The 17133-nt window shown below is 37.6% G+C and overlaps 1 protein-coding gene across 1 annotated transcript in view; it reads right to left on the bottom strand.

Moving 5' to 3' along the window:
* Window positions 1-522: 522 nt before the first annotated feature.
* The window catches only part of ATP7A (ATPase copper transporting alpha), a 176612-nt gene continuing 160001 nt past the window's right edge, over window positions 523-17133 (bottom strand). Inside the window, exons 19-23 of the mRNA XM_047715684.1 lie at window positions 15537-15679; window positions 9307-9510; window positions 8663-8780; window positions 4865-4967; window positions 523-4495 (exon numbers count right to left, since the gene is read on the bottom strand). Of these exons, the coding sequence (XP_047571640.1) occupies window positions 4219-4495; window positions 4865-4967; window positions 8663-8780; window positions 9307-9510; window positions 15537-15679 (845 nt within the window). The 3' untranslated portion in view covers window positions 523-4218. The remainder of the gene's footprint in view (window positions 4496-4864; window positions 4968-8662; window positions 8781-9306; window positions 9511-15536; window positions 15680-17133) is intronic.

Genomic DNA, 17133 nt, shown 5'->3' with positions numbered 1-17133 from the left:
GGATGGTTCAGGAATTTTACTCTTCTGTTTCCACTTCCAATCCTATCTCATCAACCTGAATAGTCTCAAGACTGGGGGAGAGAAATGAAAACGAGGTTTTCCTTACAATAAGTTTAAAACCCTTTCCTTAGCCCACAAAAGTGCTTGGTGTGGGAATATATTTTGGGTGGGATCCTCAAACACTGTATAGGGATGCCCAAATGCAAGAAAACCTCTTGTCTCCATTAAACCCATTTGGGGTAGACAATCTCAAGAATGTGTTAGAGAGCACAAAACCCCTTTTGAGGACAACTATATTCCTTCCTTTGTTTTTCACCCTCACTAAAACAATACAGCAGGTGGGATAGAACTGAAGGAAACCAGAGTTTTCTTTTCTCCCACTCTTAGTTAATGTGTAATGCTGCCTCCAATCCTGCCCCATCATTGATGAACAGTAAAAAAAAAAAAAATAACTAAACCAGGGTAGTTTGCAACTGCCAGAGAAGAGTTGGATGGTTTAACAAAAGAGACACTGACAAAAAACATTTCTCTACAATACTATAATTATAAAATTGAAGGCACATCCCTGGCAGAAATATGATCAATTACATGCTTATGGAAAAACTACTGAATATTTTAACTGTAGTAGACAATTATTGCACATTGTCCTGTTTTGGGTACCAACCAATGTTTAACAATGATTAGTTAAACACTTAACTAAAAACATATGGTTGAGACGCCTGGTTTTGGCTACAAAAGGTATCTATTATCAATGCCATGATAGAAGCTCTTTTAATTGAAGAATGAGATTTCATGTTTTTGTGCTTTACCTGGTTATTTACACCAGATAAACTTCCAGAGGGACTACAGAAACTTAGTGTCAAAAACAGCTAATAATTCAGCATGAATCCGTATTTTCTATATTTGGTAAGATAAGATTTTTAAATATAGAAAAGTAAGAAATAAGCAAGCAAAAAATCCAAAGGGAGTGATTCTAGGAATGTTTTTATTCTTGTTAAAACAACCAATAACCAGATGCCTCACCCAAAGAAAGTAACAAAATAGAGTAAAATAATCTTAAAGCAAGATTCACAAGAAATGGGAAAAAATTTCTCAAAGAACATATATTCTTGATTTTAAGCTGTGTACATAGAAGAGACACACATTTAAATTTTTGGAAACATCTTGTCTACAGTGCTATTTTAAGCATTCTGAAGAAGACATGTGAAAAAAGAAAAAAATAAACTTTTAAAAAGTTAAAGCACAATATAAAATTTTTTGTTCACAAGGCATCAAATTTAACACTCTAAAATGCTGATACTAAACTAAGAACATCTCTATTTTCACAACTGACCACCATACTTCTTTAGACTAGGACACTAAATACTCTAGTTGTGTTTTAACCTTTGAAATTCAAAAGGCATCTTTGGATATTCAAGATAAAAGGTGCCCCATAGTTGAGTAAGAACCAGCACTGGATATCAAAACATCCTTGTTATCTTCAGACTGACAGCATGGTTACTGAGTGAATATAGAAGAGTGATAAAGGAAGGACAAATAAAGATCTTCAGATAGTCAAATATCAAATTCAAATATAAATCCATTTTACTTCTATATGGTAAATATGTGTGTGTACATATGTATGTATAGACATACACATACACACATATACATTTATAACATTTGTTCTCACTAGTCATTAGTTACTTAAAGCTACTTACTAACTAAAACCAATGTTTTTAATCCTGATTATCATCTCTCTCTCTCTCTCTCTCTCCTGTGAATACAGCTGCTCTATGAAGCTAACTGGGAGTTCAGGATTACAAAAGAGACTTGTGGTAGAGAATTCAAAGATGGTTACAGATACTTAAAACAGGATTCTTTCTAAACATGTTTTCTGTTCTAATAGTAAGGGTTGAAATTAGATCCTTCATTATTCCCAGACTATAGGCTGCTCTTCTCACTGTCCTAGGACACGTGGGTCCCTTGGCAAGTGGGAGCCAAAAGGACAATTCACAAACACACATGGAAATCAAAGTAGTAACTGACTATGTTCAAGTGTTTCAAAGACAGAGAAAGAGTAGGGGAGAAAGAAAGAGAGGTGCTTCTTTTTTCAAAAGTCTATTATACATTTGTCTTATTAGCTGTTTCTTCTAGAAGAAACAAGTTGTGGTATGATGAACCACTAGAATTAAAAATAAAAAACCAATATTAAAATTCAAAGCGGAAGCATGGAAGATGGCAGAGGCATTTAAAGAGCCTAGACATACAAACACATTCATATTTCATTAGGATGGTTTTGCCTTTCTAGATTAATAGCACCTTCATCAGTAGTTTCAGTTCTCTCTTTAAGATAGTGGAGATAAAAATAAGTTTTTTTCCAAATCTTTAAAGACAAAATGGAATAATGTGGTAAACTTTTTGTGTGTGTATGAAAGGATAAGAGAGAAAGGAAATAGGAGACAAAGAAACCCATCCCCCACTCTCACCTGATTGTAGACTCTCCCCTAAAAAAATTGATTATTAATATTCATTACAGACCTCAAGGGGAAAAAAATACTAAGTGTAAATCCTATGTGCTAGGCATTGTGCTAACAGCTTTACATATGGTGATAGGAACAAAATGTTAGGAATTTATTTATTTATTTTCACTTCCATGTTCTGCATATGAAATCCATCTTGCAATTAACAAGAAATTTAGACAGTGGTGCAAGTGCCAGATCTCTGACCAGTGTGTTAACTCTTAGGCACTCAGAAGGGGATTTCTAAATGTATATGGCACTGAGAATAGCCCCTGAATTTACGACCCACGCTAACTAGCAAGAGCAAATGTTTTATACTAGAGAAAATTAGAAATTTGACTAAAAGGTATCACAACCTAGGGAAATTCTCATTTCTGTATTACAACTTATTGTGTTTTTTGGTAAGTGCTGCTTTGTATAATAGTATTATTTTAAAGTCATTTTGAGAAGTCATCTAAAATACTAAAATATCATTAAAATATATTAAATTATATATACCAGCTAAAGTCCTTGTATTCTCTCCAAAAGAAGGACAAATTTAATGAGTCCAGGTAATTTCATATGACCCGTGCATGTTAAAGATGGTAAGACATTAATCTTTGAAAAAGTCAATTGTGGAAGAGGCTCAAAATCTTAAGTTTTGATCAGGAGGGAGACAAACCATAAGAGACTCTTAATCTCACAAAACAAACTGAGGGTTGCTGGGGAGTGGGGGTAGAGATGGGGTGGCTGGGTGATGGACATTGGGGAGGGTATGGGCTATGGTGAGTGCTGTGAAATGTGTACACCTGATGATTCACAGACCTGTACCCCTGGGGCAAATAATATATGTTAATAAAAAAAATCTTAAGTTTCTGGACTGAGGCTGATAGATTAAGAACAATTTATAGTGAAAGTCAGCAGGAGTGAATTGAAGGTTTGTACAGAGCTAGGGTGTCAATGAAAGAAGAATCCAATCCATTTTTTTTTTACAGTGGAAAGATAGGAAACAAGGAACCCTCTGGACCCTTACGGTCTTTTGGGCTACAAGATAAATAAAGGAAGATGATATTGGAAAAGTTATCAGTTATTTTTATCAATCAAAAATCACCTACACTTAACTCACTGGAAAGAACAACAATAAAGAATCATACTAAGGCATCTAAGAAAACAACTGCAAAGACAAAGATGCAGGGACAATCAGGGGAGAAGAAAGCCTATAATAAATAAGGCACGTCTATTTTTAAACAGTTTCTACTGTTTTCCATCTAAAACCAGATGCTTTATACAGTGTTTTAAAAGCCCTTGTTCCCCAACCTGGCAGGGCTGAGAGCTCAAGAATGTCCTCAAGATCATGGTCTCAGATCTTCAAACTTTTAAGTATCCTTTTTCTTGAGCCTTTTCTTTTTGGTCAAAGAAAAAGTCATCTGTCACTTTAGCAGCAATTCCGCAATCTTCAATTGTGGGGCTTGTTGTAAACCTCACCGGCCTACCTTATCTGTTCCTAGTAAAAACAAAAAGTATTGGCAATTCACCTTAAATAAAGCTAGGTTGAGAGCTAATGCTCTGAAAAAAAGATATTTTTGCTATTAGACAAATGCAATTCAAAGATATTCCCTAACATAAGGGCATGAGACCAACAGAAAGTCCTTCCACAATATTTCGAGAAGTTAAGGAGATATCGTTAATGCTGTATCAGCACGTTACAACATCAGCTAGTAGTACTCTGTGCGGCCTGTTACAATGCGGTGTCATCATCTTCCCTACTGTCTCCCACCAGAAGTGAATGCTTATCAGGTTCACTGGTACCAATGCTGTTGAGGGACCGTTTATCAGACAGCAGTGAATTTATGGAGGCTCTGCTGTAATTAACAATCCGGTCCAGCAAACCCAGTTTAGGGGAGTTTCTCAAGGTGTCATCTATTCCAACATGAACGCTGATCTCTGAAGGCCTCTTCTGTCCCATCTGGCTTCGGGCATGCAGTTCGTAATTCTCATAAGTTGGTTTTCTGTAACTGAACACATGCAAAATACACTAGTATGAAATAAGCAAATGTGAACTAGACACTTGTTACAGTCAAACCTGCAAATCTATTTGCCTGGTATGAAATCTACAAAGGTGGTTCCTGCTAGGAAATTCACCCCCCTAAAATTGTATAGAGTCACATGGTGAGAAATTCTACTTCTCAGAGCCAATGTACTACATTTTACCCCACTCAGTGCTGTAGTGGCTAGGTAGAGACTACATAAGATGATAATCACATAGCTAACATTTATTATTAAGAACAGTTGGGGCCCATCCTATAAGAATGAGACCTACCAAGACTGACTGTGGATGATTAAGGGAATAAAAAATACAAACATGAGTGAGCCATCATACTTACAGTTTAAGGAAGAGAGAGGAAAGTACTACTGAAACAGATGAAGCAGCCATTGCAGCAGATCCCATCCAGGGCTGCAAAACCAAACCAATGGGCATAAAAACTCCTAGGAAACAAGTGTGGATTAGTTAGAGCAAAGAGCATTAAACAGATTATTAATGTGTTTCTAATACATACATACACATCATTTCCTTGTTTGATATTTATTCAGTACTTTCTATGTGGAAAAATTGGCAGCGACATAAGTCTCCACCAATAGGAGGATAGAGTACTATTGTGAACATTCTTGTACGTGTCTCCCTGTGCACATGTTTGAGAACTTCTCTAGGGTCATACCTAGAGATGAAACTAGATTATGACATGGGCACATCTTCAACTTTAGGTGGATATTCCTCAGTTCTCCAGAGTGCCTTGCACCATATAATCCCACCAAGAGTGAATGAATAGCATATGAATTTGACAGACATTTGAACATTTGGCTTATATGACAGGGATAAGATAGACTTACAGTACTTATAACTTTTTATGTGCTTATCTAGTTTTCTTTTTTCTACAGTGATCATATATTACTTGCATAATTTTTTCCACTCTGCCCCTACTTACATAATTTTTTAAATTTCTTTTCAGCGTAACAGTATTCATTGTTTTTGCACCATACCCAGTGCTCCATGCAATACGTGCCCTCCATAATACCTACCACCTGACTCCCCCAACCTCCCACCCCCCGCCCCTTCAAAACCCTCAGATTGTTTTTCAGGGTCCATAGTCTCTCATGGTTCACCTCCCTTCCAATTTCCCTCAACTCCCTTCTCCTCTCCATCTCCCTATGTCCTCCATGTTATTTGTTATGCTCCACAAATAAGTGAAACCATATGATAACTGATCTCTCTGCTTGACTTATTTCACTCAGCATAATCTCTTCCAGTCCCTCCATGTTGACACAAAAGTTGGGTGTTCATCCTTTCTGATGGAGGCATTATACTCCATAGTGTATATGGACCACATCTTCCTTATCCATTCATCCGTTGAAGGGCATCTTGGTTCTTTCCACAGTTTGGCAACCGTGACCATTGCTGCTATAAACACTGGGGTACAGATGGCCCTTCTTTTCACTACGTCTGTATCTTTGGGGTAAATACCCAGTAGTGCAATTGCAGGGTCATAGGGAAGCTCTATTTTTAATTTCTTGAGGAATCTCCACACTGTTCTCCAAAGAGGCTGCACCAACTTGCATTCCCACCAACAGTGTAAGAGGGTTCCCCTTTCTCCACATCCTCTCCAAAACATGTTGTTTCCTGTCTTGCTAATTTTGGCCATTCTAACTGGTGTAAGGTGGTATCTCAGCGTGGTTTTAATTTGAATCTCCCTGATGGCTAGTGATGATGAAAGCCCAAATTAATAAAATTATGAATGAAAAGGGAGAGATCACAACTAACACCAAGGAAGTAGAAACAATCATCAAAAGTTATTATCAACAGTTATATGCCAATAAGCTAAGCAACCTAGATGAAATGGATGCATTCCTGGAAAACTATAAACTCCCAAAATTGAATCAGGAAGAAATTAACAACCTGAATAGACTGATATCTAGTAACAGGATTGAAGCAGTGATCAAAAACCTCCCAAAAAACAAAAGTCCAGGACCTGATGGATTCCTTTGGGGAATTCTACCAAACTTTCAAAGAAGAAATAACACCTATTCTCTTGAAGCTGTTTCAAAAAATTGGAGCAGAAGGAAAACTTCCAGACTGTTTCTATGAAGCCAGCATTACCCTGATCCCCAAACCAGGCAAAGACCCTACCAAAAAGGAGAATTTCAGACCAATATCACTGATGAATATGGATGCTAAGATTCTCAACAAGATCCTAGCAAACAGGATCCAATGGCACATTAAAAAGATTATCCACCATGACCAAGTGGGATTCATCCCTTGGTTACAAGAATGGTTCAACATTCGCAAATCAATCAATGTTGTAGAACAAATCAGTAAGAGAAGAGAGAAGAACCACATGGTCCTCTCAATTGATGCAGAAAAAGCATTTGACAAAATCCAGCATCTGTTCCTGATGAAAACGCTTCAAAGTATAGGGATAGAGGGAACATTCCTCAACTTCAGAAAATCTATCTATGAAAGACCCACAGCAAATATCATCCTCAATGGGAAAAAGCTTGCAGCCTTCCCATTGAGATCAGGAACACGACAAGGATGCCCACTCTCACCACTCTTGTTCAACATAGTATTAGAAGTCCTAGCAACAGCAATCAAACAACAAAGAGAAATAAAAGGTATCCAAATTGACAATGAAGAAGTCAAACTCTCTCTCTTCGCAGATGACATGGTTCTTTATATGGAAAACCCAAAAGACTCTACCCCCAAACTACTTACATAATTTTTTAAAAATCACTTGCTCTATGAATTAATCTTTCTGGATTTTGATTGTTCATTTTTTGTTTCCTCAGCATTTTGTGTTCTTGTTTATAAACAGGTTTGTAATTGTTCTTACATCATTTCATGTCCTTCTTTGGCTCTCAAATCAGAGATAACAAGAAAAAAGTGATAACTCTCCTATTACTAATTTTTGGGGTGCCTGGGTAGCTCAGTTTGTTAAGCATCCAACTCTTGCTTTCGGCTCAGGTCATGATCTCAGGGTTGGTCTCAGGGTCATAAGCTCAAGTCCAGCACTGGACTCTGAGCAGGTGTGGAGCCTGCTTAAGATTCTCTCTCTCCCTCTCCCTCTGCCCCTCCCCCTGCACTCTCCTTCTCTAAAAAAAAATACAATTTATTACTAACTCCCACAAAGTCTCTAAGTACAAGACATTATCAAATGTTTGTTTAAAAATTCTAAATTGCTTTTGCTTGGTCATATTCCTTTACTCAATCCATCAATCTCCCTCCTTCTCCCCTGCTTTTTTCCTCTCGCTCTCTCCCTTCCCCCACCTCTTCCCTCTTTCTCCGTCTCTCCCTGTCTCTCTCTCCTGGTACACAAACTTAAAAAATAAACCCTGTTGGCTATTAGAATTTTAAGTGAAGAGCCAAACATTCTCTGCATGCTATAATTATAACTATGTAACAAGACAGAAAAACTGATGCAAAGTAAAAAAAGACTGGAAGTAAATACACTAAAATGTTAACAGTACTTGTGTTTGGGTAGTGAGATTAAAAGTAAATTTGTTCTTGGGGCACCTGAGTGGCTCAGTTGGCTAAGCATCTGACTCTTGATTCTGGCTCAGGTCATGATCTCACTGAGATTGAGTCCTGCATTGGGCTCCCTGCTCAGCAGGAAGTCAGCTGTAGATTCTCTCTCCCTGTGCTCCTCCCCCTGCTCATGCTAACTTTCTCTCTCTCTCTCTCTCTCTCAAATAAATAAATAAATCTTTAAAAGTAAATTTGTTCTCTTCAGCAAAAGATAAATAAATAAATAAAAACAAATATAAATGTGAGAGCATATGGAGAAAGAGATGAAACAATGTGGGAAAGTACTACTCATTGGTTAACTTAAATGAAGATTGTATAGGTTTTCATTGTATCTTTGACCCTGGTTATGTATAGCTTTGAAATTTTTCAAAATATAAAGTTGGAGGGGAAAATAAATTAAAATAAACCTATCAGAATGCATATACATTTTATGCTATAATGAACATTGCTCAAAATTACAATTACTGATTTTAATATTACCTTTCACCACACCAGCAAGCTACATATAAAAACTGAGCTCAAAGCTAATAAGACTAAACCTTCCAATATGATAGGTCTCTAATGACTTCAGAGGAGAAAGTAACACTAGCTAATAGTCACATACCAGCAGCTATGGGAATTCCAACTAGATTATAAATCAGAGCGAAAATAAAATTTATCCGAATCCTCTTGACTGTCTTCCTTGATAAGTCAATACTTGCCACTACATCCAGAAGATCATTCTGAGAACAGAAATATTTGTAATATTAGTGAGAGACTCTAAATTAATGAATACTTTATATTTGACACTGCGATTTTGAAGATCATGTGTACCTTAGGGTGGGTAATATGAATTAACTATAAATTTCAAATATTGCTAAAAATTTCAGTCAGCTTTGGAAGATGCTTTTCCAGGAATTTTTCTCAGGGATCTAAAAACACTTTTTGGGTTATATGTTGCTATGTAGGTTACCACACATAAAACAATCTCAGCAAGGGTTTGTTGAAGATAGTTTTATTATAAGTATATCCCCCAATCTTATTCTTTCCTTTAGAAGCTCGTCATTCTCATCTGCTTCACTTGATTGAGAAAATCTGGAAGTAATTAGTATTCCTTCTCATACTCCCATCCTGAATTCTCCTAGTCTCAAAGGCTAGGAGGACAGGAATTAGAAGGAAAAGAATGTTCTACTTGAAATACTTTACAACACTATCCCTGACCATGTGTACCATTATCACAGACCTCAAGGTTCAGGCCACAGGACTTACCCTTATCAAAACCACATCAGCTGCTTCAATGGCTACATCTGTACCTGTGCCAATGGCAATCCCAACATTAGCCATTGCCAGAGCTGGAGAGTCATTGATTCCATCTCCTACCATTGCAACCCGTTTCCCCTCCTCCTGAAGTTGCTTCACCTTAGCAACCTTATGAGAAGGGAGAACTTCAGCGAACACCTTTGTAATGCCAACCTATAGGGAGAAAAATAAACTCAATTCATTTGAAGAAACATTACTGGTCCCTTAAATATAACACAGCAATGATGACCATCATTTTCCACCCACCAGAGGTCCAAAATTTCAAAAATTGATAATATCCAGTGATAGGAAGGATATGGAGAAGTGAGCTCTCTTATATATTCTTGGTGGTTGTGTAAACTGTTATTGTCTTTTTGGAAGGCATTTGGTAGGATCTATCAAAGTGCACACATCATTTGATTGCACAGTTCCACTTCCAGCCATATTCTGGACATATTTATACATATTTATACATATTTATATTATATATATTTTATATATATATATATAAATATTATACATATATATTTTATACATATTTATATACATATTTATACATATTTTATACATATATTATACATATATATATTATACATATTTATACTTCCAGGGAAGATGGCAAAGTGGGGGGATCCTGGGCTCACCTTGTCCCATAGACACAACTGGATGCACCCACATCAATATGAATGGCTCAGAGAATGGTCTAAGGACTGGTGGAACAGACTCTCCACAGTTAGGTATAGAGAAGAGGCCATGTTGAGGAAGGTGTGGAGGGGGAGATAAGGTCTGGAGCCGGGTGGACTCATGGGACAGTCTGTGAGAGGGAAGAGTGTAGTGGGCCTGGGAGGGGAGAGGAATAGACCCCTACAGTGGGTGCCCCAGGTACAGGGGCCTGCAGAGGGAAGGCAAGTCCCCGCAGAGGTTGGCTTTGAGAACCAGAGGGGCCTGGCTTTGCAAGTTCTTACAATCAGTGGGGCTTAGCACCTGGCACTTCAAAAATCAGCTAGTTCAGCTCTGGGAGAGCCAGATGGCAATAAGAATCTGAGCCGCCCCCCCCCCCCCCCGCTCCCCACGGCCACCCCATGCAGACAGCACAACAGCTTCAACAGCATAGAAACAGCAGTTTGAAAAATGCCTGGGGTATACAGGACAGAGATTTGTTTACTAATCTCAGAGTGTGTGCAGTAGGGGCAGGTATCTTTGAGAGACTGCTCCAAGAACAAAAGACCTGGTAGGCAGCATTTCCCTCCCCTGCCCCCAGCCAAGATACCCCAACGCCTGTGGTAACTAGCCCAGTGCCAACTCTCTCCACATAGATTACCAACAGTGTGCCCTGCTGCCAGACAATCCTGAAGATCCACCCCCTCCGACAGCAGTTTTCCCTAGTGGCTACAGGTACCTTCCCACAGCAGGCTAGTGCAGACCCTGCTGGAACCCCACACCCTGCCCACACTCTCTCCCATAGACCTGCCCCCTCTAGCATGCCCTTGGCGGAGCCCTTCCAGAGCAGTGCCACAGCCTGGCAGTGCATAAGCAGCCCTGAAAGGGGTCAGAACCTTACCAACGTAGCTCTGGCCCCAGGCAGAGGGGAAGACAATCACACACCCAAGACTAACTGGGGGCCCAGCAGTGTGCTGGAGGTCGATATGGGGTCTGGTGGCAGGCTCTACCCACCAAAGCAAGCTTCTCAGGGGACAACACGGGGAGAACACCCTATAGGTTGGTGCTAGCACATCTCTGGCAAAAAACTGGTCTGACTCAACTCATGTCAAGGCAGCCCCAGACTGGCCCACTAATGCCACGGGGACTAAATCTTGCTACCAAAAAGCAAAAAGAGACGTTGTAGACAACTGGACAAAAGGCAAAAGTGGCTCAGCCAAAATAGTCTGGTGCACGCAATACGGATAGGAGACACCCATGAAGTGCCAGAATCTAGTGAACAGGGGGAGGAGGGGCATACTGCACTGCAGGGTACTAAATGAGCTTTTCTTCATAAGGACATCAGTTTCAAGTGCAGGAGATGTAGGTGACTTTTCTAACACATAGACTCAAAAAAGAAAGTTGGAATGAGGAGACAGAGGACTATTGCCCAAATGAAAGAACAGGGCAAAATCACAGCAAGAGAGCTAGAAGAAATGAAAATAAATAATATACCTGATACATAACCCAAAGTGATGGTCATAAGGATACTCACTGGACTTAAGAAAACAGTGGAGACTTCAGGGTGACCATCAACAAAGAGACAGAAAACACAAAAAAGAAGCAAATGGAGCTGAAGAACTCAACAGCTGAAATTAAAAATATGCTAGAGAGAATAAACAGGAGACTAGAGGACCCACAGTAAACATCATCTTCAATGGTGAAAAACGGCAATCTTTTCCCCTAAGGTCAGGAACAGAACAAGGATGTCCACTCACCACTTTTAGTTAACATAGTATTGGATATCATAGCCACAGCAGATAACAAGAAGAAATAAAAGGCATCTGGGGCACATGGGTGGCTCAGTCGGTTAAGCATCTGCCTTCAGCTCAGGTCATGATCCCAGGGTCCTGGGGTAGAGCCCTGCACTGTGTTCCTTGCTTAGCGGGGAGTCGGCTTCTCCCTCTCCCTCTGCCCCTTACTTACACCCAATAAATTAAAAAATCCTTAAAAAAAGAAAGAAAAGGCATCCAAATTGGTGAGGAAGAAGTAAAACTTTGACTACCTGTAGATGACATACTATACATACAAAGGCCTAAGGACTTCACCGAGAAACTACTAGAACTGATAAGGGAATTCAGTAAAGTCATAGGATACAAAATCAATATACGGAAATTCACTGCATTTCTAAATACTAATTATGAAGTAGTAGAAAGAGAAATTAAGAAAACAATAGCATTTACAATTATACCAGAAATAATGAAATACGTAGGAATAAGTTTAACCACAGAGCTGAAAGATTAGTACTCTGAAAACTATAAAATACCAATGAAAGCCATCGAAGATGACACAAACAAATGGGAAGATACTCCATGCTCCTGGATTGGAAGAACAGGTGTTAAAATGTCCATACAACCCAAAGCAATATACAGATTTAATGCAGTCACTATCAACATACCAACAGCATTTTTCACAGAACTGGAACAAATAATCTTAACATTTGTATGGAACCACAAAACACACTGAATAGCCAAAGCAGTCTTGAAAAAGAACAAAACTGGAGGTATCACAATCCCAGATTTCAAGCTATATACTACCAAGCTGTGGTAATCAAAAGTATGGTACTGGCACAAAAACAGAAATACAGATCAATGGAACAGAATGGAGTCCAAAAAAAAAAAAAAAAACCCCAGGATTATATGGCCAATTAGTCTTTGAAAAAAAGAGGTGAGACTATGCCATAGAAAAAGTCTCTTCAACAAATGGTGTTAGAAAAACTGAACAGTTATGTATAAAAGAATGAAACTGGACCACTTTCTTACACTAAAATAAAATAAACTCAAAATGGATTAAAGAACTAAATGTGAGACAGGAAACCATAAAACTCCCAGCAGAGAACACAGGCAGTAATTTTTCTAACTTTGGGCATAGCAACATCTCTCTAGATAGGTCTGCTGAGGCAAGGGAAACAAAAGCAAAAATAAACTATTGGGATAACATCAAAATACAAAAGCTTCTGCACAGCAAACAATCAACAAAACTAAAAAACAACTTACAGAATGGGAGAAGGCATTTGCCTATAACACAGCTGATAAAGGGTTGGTATCCAAAATATATAAAGAACTTACCAAATTTAACACCCAGAAAACAAATAATCCAATAATAAAATGGGCAGAAGACATGAACAGACATTTCTCCAAAGATGATATACAGATAGGCCACCAGACACGTGAAAAGATGTTCAACATTACTCATCATGAGGGAAATGCAAATCAAAACCATAATGAGATATCATCTCATACCTGTCAGAATGGCTAAAATCAAAAGTTCAAGAAACAGATGCTAGCAAGGACGTGGAAAAAGGGGAACGCTCTTACACTGTTGGTGGGAATGCAAACTGGTGCAGCCACTCTGAAAAACAGCATGGAGGTTCTTCAAATAGTTAGAAATAGAGTTACTATATGATCCAGTAATTCCATTACTAGGTATTCACACGAAGAATATGAAAACACTAATTCAAAAAAATATATGCACTGCTGTGTTTACTGTAATGTTATTTACAATAGCCAAGATATGGAAGCAGTACAAGTGTCCATTGATAGATGAACGGATAATGTGTGTGTGTGTGTGTGTTTGTGTGTGTATATATATAATGTAGTATATTTATACAATGGAATATTACTCAGCCATAAAAAGAATGAAATCTTGCCATTTAAAACAACATGGATGGATATAGAGGGTATAATGCTAAGGGAAATAAGTCAGAGTAAGACGAATACCATATGATTTCATTCATATGTGGAATTTAAGAAACAAAACAAACAAACAAAAGAAGACAGAGAGACAAGCCAAAAACCAGACTCTTGAACTATAGCTAACAAACTGATGGTTACTAATGAAGAGTTAGGTGGGAGGATGAATAAAATACGTGAAGGGGATTAACAGTACACTTACCATGATGAGTGCTGAGTAATGTATAAAACTGTTGAATCACTGTGTTGTAGACCTGAGTCTAATATAACACTGTATGTTAACTATACTGGAACTAAAATAAAATTTAAAAAAAAATAAATAAAAAATGAAAAATGAAAGGTCTTTGAAAACCAGCCCCCCCAAAAAAGATTTGTATGTCCAAAGATTTACATCACTGCCTGTTTGTAACAAAACCTTCAAAACCACCTAAATACCCATCTTTAGAAGAATGTTTAAGTAAATTATGATACATCCATACCATAGAATTCCATGTAGTAATGTTCAAAGGCTAACATAATTTTCTATGTTCAGATATGGACAAAGGCATATATGTTATTATGTATAAAAAGCAAACTGCTGGGGCTCCTAGGTGGCTCAGTCAGTTAAGCGTCTGCCTTTGGCGCAGGTCATGATCCTAGGGGTCCTGGGATCGAGTCCTGTATCGGGGTCCCTGCTTAGCAGGGAGTCTGCTGCTCCCTCTGCCTGTGCCCTCCCCCTTGCTTGTGCTCTCTCTCTCAAATAAATAAAATCTTTAAAAAACAAAATACAATAAATAAAAAATAAAAAGCAAACTACTGAATGAGCAATCTTTATAAAAGTGATGTAATTTATGTTGAAAAATACCAGAACTCTACATTTGTGTATGAACACACATGCCTATGAAAAATTGGGGATAGGACTAGACAGGGAGCTTGGGGAAAAGGTGACTTCAACTTTTTACTTTATATCCTTCTGCATTTTTATATAAGAATTTACTCATACATCACTCGTGTTATTTAATAGAAGAGGGAGGAGGCATTCTGAAGTAGAAAAGACCGATATGAGAAAAGTTTTGTAGGTAAGGCAATCATGGGGGTCAGGAGCAGAAAAATATGTCAAAGTGGTACATTAGGCGATGGTTCCACCAGTGATGTTCAGGATGGACTAGGGAGGGAAGTGCCTGGAGCTCTTGCTGTAATTTAGGCAAGAGAGATTGGGCGCCTGAGTGCCCGACTTAGGCTGGCAGCACTGGTAAAGAATCGGAGCAACATTTCAAAGGAAGTATCAACAAAGACTAGTATATGGTGTCACAGAAGCATTTCATGAAGTAAGTAAATGGTTTTTTGGTTGTTAACAGTAACACAAAGCCCAAATGCCTTCTAACACAGCATGCCAACTGTTCTTGAAAGAACCAGATATCAATATTCAGTGATAAGGAACATAATAGGTAATATGAATCTTTAGCACTTGAAAGCAAGAAACAAAATGTATATGAGGAATTAGAAGTCTCTCTCATTCTTTCTCTCTCTCTCAAATAAATAAATAAAATCTTAAAAGAAAAAAAAATTTTAAAATGGGCACCTGGGTGGCTCAGTTGGTTAAATGAGTGCCTTCGGCTTGGTACATGATCCTGGAGTCCCGGGATCAAGTCCTACATTGGGCTCCCTGCTCAGCAGGGAGTCTGCTTCTCCTGCTGACCTGTCTCCTCTCATGCTCTCTTGCTCTCTCATTCTCTCTCTCCCTCTCAAATAAATAAATAAAATCTTTTAAAAAAATCAGAAGTTACCACAGACCCTCCCCACACCCCAACAACTAAGTAAACCAATTACCTGAGAAGCAATAGATCGAGCTGTTTTACTGTTGTCTCCAGTCATCAGAACTACTTCTAAGCCCATAGACTGCAAAATACGGACAGCCAATTCTGCTTCCGGCTTCACTGTATCAGCAATAGCTATCAAGCCGCACAGTTCATCTATTATAGGAGCACCAGAAAAGGAGAGAGTTTGGAATATGGTGAAAGCAGGAATAATATTCTAACTTAAAACTTGAGAAAGAAATTAATCTTGTTAAGCAAAGTTGTTCGGGGCTTAAGCTTAACTCAGAATGTCTCCAAGGCCACACAGGCTGTACTCTACAAAATCTGCAACAAACCTCCATGTTTCGTTATGAAAATTTCAGAGTGAGGTAGGGTTACTAATAAAAGCAGTAATTGGAAAATGAAAAGAGAGCTCTTTATTGCAGACTTAAAGACTCTTTTTTTCCTTTGAGAAGTACTGGTTAATTCTCCCAAACACTTTAGTTCATTTAAAGGCAAATGAAACTGAAAACTGATACTTTTTTTTTCCTTTTCTTTTTAAGGTGAACAGGGTGGATTGAGACAAAACCAGCATTTTAAACTGGGGGCAAAAATCACTGCAAGCAGTTATTTTATTTTAAAAAACAAAAGTAAATGGCATTTTTTGCTTCTTCCTGGGCCTAAAAACATCATAGTTAAGATACTGCCTTCATGCTTAGCAAGGATTATAAATGTTGACTAGTTAATCTCACAGCTAGAAATTTACCCAAGAAAAACTTTAGCAAAAGAAAGCACCTAAAACCTCATAAATATTTATCATAGCATTATTTATAATGGTGAAATATTAGGAATAGCTTAAATTTCCAATGAGGGAATTATTAAGTTAGTTAAAGTATATAATAAATTAATCGGAAGTAAAATAAAATTAGAAAATACTATGAATATAGCAAATAATGTATAGAGCAAAATATAATAGGTATACAGGGATTTTAAATTTTTACTCAAATTATTGAGGTAAAATTTATATGCAAAATACAACCACTTAAAAATAATATATACTAATCCTATAATTCTGTACATATATTGTATATAACATATATACATATATAAATATGTATGTATATATTTTATATAAAACTAAATATATAATATATTATATATAAATATTTAATAATTTAATATATTATGTATTATAAATATTTAATATATAAATATATATTAATTTTATATTAAATATTATATTATATTATAAATTATATTATATTTAATTTTATATTAAATATATATTTATATATAAATATACATACACACACAAAAACAGAAATGGAATACATGCAATTAAAACTGACACTGAGTTAGGATGATGAGATTATAGATATTATTTTGCCTATTCCTTTATTTTTTTTTAAATATTTTATTTATTTATTTGACAGGGAGAGATCACAAGTAGGCAGAGAGGCAGGCAGAGAGAGAGAGGAGGAAGCAGGCTCCCCGCTGAGCAGAGAGCCCGATGTGGGACTCGATCCCAGGACCCTGAGACCATGACCTGAGCCGAAGGCAGAGGCCTAACCCACTGAGCCACCCAGGCGCCCTTGCCTATTCCTTTAATGTTTTGTTATTTTTAGGTTTTA

The sequence above is a fragment of the Lutra lutra genome, chromosome X (assembly GCF_902655055.1).
Source record: "Lutra lutra chromosome X, mLutLut1.2, whole genome shotgun sequence".
Classification (NCBI taxonomy): Eukaryota; Metazoa; Chordata; class Mammalia; order Carnivora; family Mustelidae; genus Lutra; species Lutra lutra.
This window is presented reverse-complemented; position numbering and strand designations above follow the sequence as displayed.